The sequence below is a fragment of the Propithecus coquereli genome, unplaced genomic scaffold, assembly GCF_000956105.1.
Source record: "Propithecus coquereli isolate 6110/MARCELLA unplaced genomic scaffold, Pcoq_1.0 Scaffold99, whole genome shotgun sequence".
In the NCBI taxonomy this organism is placed as follows: Eukaryota; Metazoa; Chordata; class Mammalia; order Primates; family Indriidae; genus Propithecus; species Propithecus coquereli.
The window spans coordinates 321,849-325,770 of NW_012156284.1; the positions used below are offsets into that span (position 1 = coordinate 321,849).

General features: G+C 39.5%; 1 protein-coding gene across 1 annotated transcript; it reads right to left on the reverse strand.

Annotated features, from left to right (window-relative positions):
- Nucleotides 1-1,848: 1,848 nt before the first annotated feature.
- On the reverse strand, nt 1,849-3,438 carry LOC105827234 (regulator of microtubule dynamics protein 2-like). The gene is given in 2 exon segments (XM_012665277.1): nt 1,849-2,182; nt 2,185-3,438. Coding segments are annotated over 2 exon segments (1,233 nt in total). The 5' UTR covers nt 3,388-3,438; the 3' UTR covers nt 1,849-2,152.
- Nucleotides 3,439-3,922: the final 484 nt, after the last annotated feature.

Below are 3,922 nucleotides of genomic sequence, written 5' to 3' on the forward strand. Positions count from 1 at the left end.
AAGCCTCTACACTTATTTTCATCTTATTGTAAGAACATATCATTTATGTTGTGTTACAACCTTTATAGAACTAGGGAAGTTAAAGATAAATATATAAACATAAATAAATATTGCAGAAGTTATAAAGCTATTGCCTGTTTATTTTCACACAAATATTTACCACAAACCCTGAAACTCTGAAAGCAGCTGGCCATGTATTATTTCACAGACAGTTTGAGAACTTAATTCCCAAACCATAGGGGCTCTAGAGGCAGAAATATGGTGGCAACACCATTCCGCATCCCTCAGGCTCACAAGTGGGACAAGTTGTAAGTGCCACCTATTCATGGACCACATTGATTTGTATGATTGCTCTTTTTCTTGTGACTAAGCCACATATGTTGCTCAATAAATGAATAAAAAAAAGAACTTGTTGCCCAGCAAGAAAATGCCAGTTGTGCCATCACTGTTCTTTCCCTATTCTTATCTGGGCCAAGATGAGATTTTGGCCAGTGGCAACCTGCGGATATAATCTCAAAGTCAGCCATGTGTGTGAATTCTTCCAGCAATGTTCCAGAATATTTCCTCTACCTATCAGCATAAACAAGAGGTGATATTCACTTAGTGCTTACTATGTGTAGTTTTCTAAGTGCTTTATAAGTGTTATCTCCTTTTAATCTTATAATAACCCTCTGAAGTAGGCAATAGGGTGATCTTCAGTTTACAGAGGAGGAAACTGAAGGTCTGAGGCCTTTAGTTGCCCATATTCATATAGTTAGTGGTAGTAGAGCTAGGATTTGAACCTAGGCAGTTGTCTCCGTATCAGGTCATTTTTGGCACCCTGATTCCATCTTATCTTTAAAAATAACTTGAGACCCTTGTCGGGAGTGCCACAATTTGATTCCAGAGCCTTTTGGGACATGACAAGTAAATGCTCACCCTGATATTTTGTCAACCCGTCACATGAAGTCAAGACCCTGAGTCAGATTTGGGCCAATGCACTCGAACTCAATGTAGTGTTCCCTCCAACAAAAGTGTCTTGTGTGAAATATTATATAGATGTGGTTGTAAATTCTCATAAAAATCTGTAATAGATAGAAACAATTTCTGACGCTATTATCATTAGTAAGGGACTAGTCATTTCACCAATGCTGTATTGTCCTTCAGAAATGATATGATTACTTCTATTAATTTATGGATCACACATTTGCGCATAAACTATTTCTTAACTGTCACACACCTCATAAAATGAGCAGGACCAATTCACAAATGATGTAACAGTTCTGTCTCCTCCCTTAAACCCAACAGCCAATTTTTATGCATTCATTTTTGGCTGTGGTCATTTTTTCCAGGTTGTATTCATGGCTTTAGCTTTGTTTACAAGAAGCAAGGTATTTTATTAATGTATGGATTGATGCAGTGTTTAAAATAAAATATTCCATTTTTGGCTCCATTTTGCCATTTTTTGACCAGGTATACATATATCTATGGAAAACAATTTAGATTTTCCTTTGCTGCCTGGTGATTATTTGCTAATTGATTTTTCCTTTGCTTTTTGTATGGATCCCTTCTGCCTGGACGTTTTTAACTCCTGAGACATTTTTTCCATTTTTTTTATTTCAGGATATTATGGGGGTACAGATGTTTAGGTTACGTATGTTGCCCTTACCCCCCCCCCGCCAAGTCCGAGTTTCAAGTGCGTCCGTCCCTCGGATGGTGCACATCACACTCTTTGTGTATGCATATACCCATCCCCTTATCCCTCCTCCTTCCTCCACCCTCCCCCCTTCCCCCTGCCAAACATCCAATAGATGTTATTCTAATATGTGCACTTATGTGTTGATCAGTTAATACCAATTTTTCTATATTGATTTAAATATTTTATTTAAAGAAATATTCTGAAGGCTATTGTTTATTGATAGGAAAAATATAAAGCATACATGTCTATAGATTATTATGTACTGACATTACAGTAAATAGATTCTCCAAATAACATGATTAGTTTTGTAGTGCTACTAGTGGAATACATTCTGGAGAAACATGGTTTTACCTTCAAATCTGAGCACATTTACCCTTACATCAAAAAAGAAAAAAGGGATAATAAAAACTCAATTTTGATTAGTTTAAATTTTAGTAGACCACATCTTATTTGTTGAAGAGTAAGTTCTTTTATTTACCTCTTCAAGGAAGCGATTATTTTTTTTTTATCTCTTGCTGTGCCTCTTTATCCTCTTTGGTAACACAAGGGAGCAATAATGACAAATTACAGAACTTCAAAGCATTCTGTTTTTCCTCAATATCAATATAACACTTTGCCAAGTACCGGTAATTGGGATTAGAATAACCAGGGTATAGCTCTTCAGCCTTAAGGAAATTTTGCAAAGCTTCCTGTACAGTTGAAGATGGTATTTTTCCAAACAGAGTAGCAGCCATTTTTTTCTCGATCCAGCTCAGTTTTGATACAGTATAACAGTGTCTTCCCTTGAGGTAATACAAAAAGGATTCCTCAGGCAAAAGTTGGATTGCTTTATCTAGATGTTCTTTGAAGAGATGTCCATAGTTGACTTTGTTTTGTAAGCCCTCAAATTCAGATACATAGCCACACAAAACTGCATACCACAAATGACAGTGTCCATTCATGGGTGCTCTAGTAATAGCTCTTTCACTTAAAGTTCTTCCAATATTAGCATAATGTTTCTTTTCTTGTGTATTTGTAGATAGCTCATACATGTCTCCATAAGCACGAGCAAGCCGCCACATAAACTCTATTTCATCTCTAAATTTTTCTTTGTGGTCACAAAGTAGTTCAAAACTCTCCAACTTGCCAGATTCGTCCATACGTAAATGATCTGCCTTCTGAAGAAGGACATCTAACTTTAATTCTTCTACATGTGCGTTAAATGATTTAGAGATTGGAAAATTCCGTTCTTCTGTATCAGTATTAGCTGTAATATACCCTCCTTCACTTTCTGCTTCCTCTGAACTATTACTTGTTGTTGAACTTTGAACTGTAGGGAGCCTTCTTTTCCTAGCTCTGTGCTGAGGACTTATCTTATGAACAGTTATCTTCCCTCCAAGTTCCCCTTGTATATATTCCTCCAGCTATGGAATAGTTTCTTTAAGAAATCCAATTTCCTCTTTGAGTTCTTCCATATTCGTCAGTAATTCGTTTAACTTCTCCAGTATCTGAAGTTGCCTTTCTTGAAAGATCACTGCTGTTCCTTGGTCACTATACATTTCATCTTGCAAAGTTATCGAATCAAATGTTTTACCCAGAGAAAGAAATTTAGGTAAATTCATTGCTATCCTTGGTTTACCGACCTTGTGGTACCACAAAAGCAGCAAGCTGATTCCAGCAGTTCCTACCATGATGCCAAGTACCAGTTCTTTGTTTGTGCAGTGAGGCATTTCTTGGTTTTTGTTTCTGTGTTAGTTGTGCCAGGCTCTCTGCGGTTGGAGGCCGGGGCCTGGGATCTGCGGGGTGGGGGGAAGCGGCGGGCGGACAGTAGCCCCAGAGCCTGCGGGTCCTGAGGTCCGGCGCCGCGACCGCCTGGTCCTCACCCTGATAGCGGAGGTGCCATGGGAGGAGCTCGTTGGCCGCTCGGCCCGCGGCTCCCGCCTCCCGCCGCTGGGGGTTCAGTTCACCCCGGACGGGCGCCCCGCACACCGTTTACAAAAGAAGAAAATTGCGTGCCGCCGGGCGCCTGGCCCGCACCAGACATTGTGGCTCGGATGCCGCCTCCCCTAAAGCCCCCAATTAATACCAATTTGATGGTGAGTACATGTTTTCCCATTGTTGGTGCTTGTTTTTCCATTCTTGGGATACTTCACCTAGTAGAATGCGTTCCAGCTCTATCCAGGAGAATACAAGAGGTGCTATATCACCATTGTTTCTTAAAGCTGAATAGTACTCCATGGTATACATATACCACATTTTATTAAT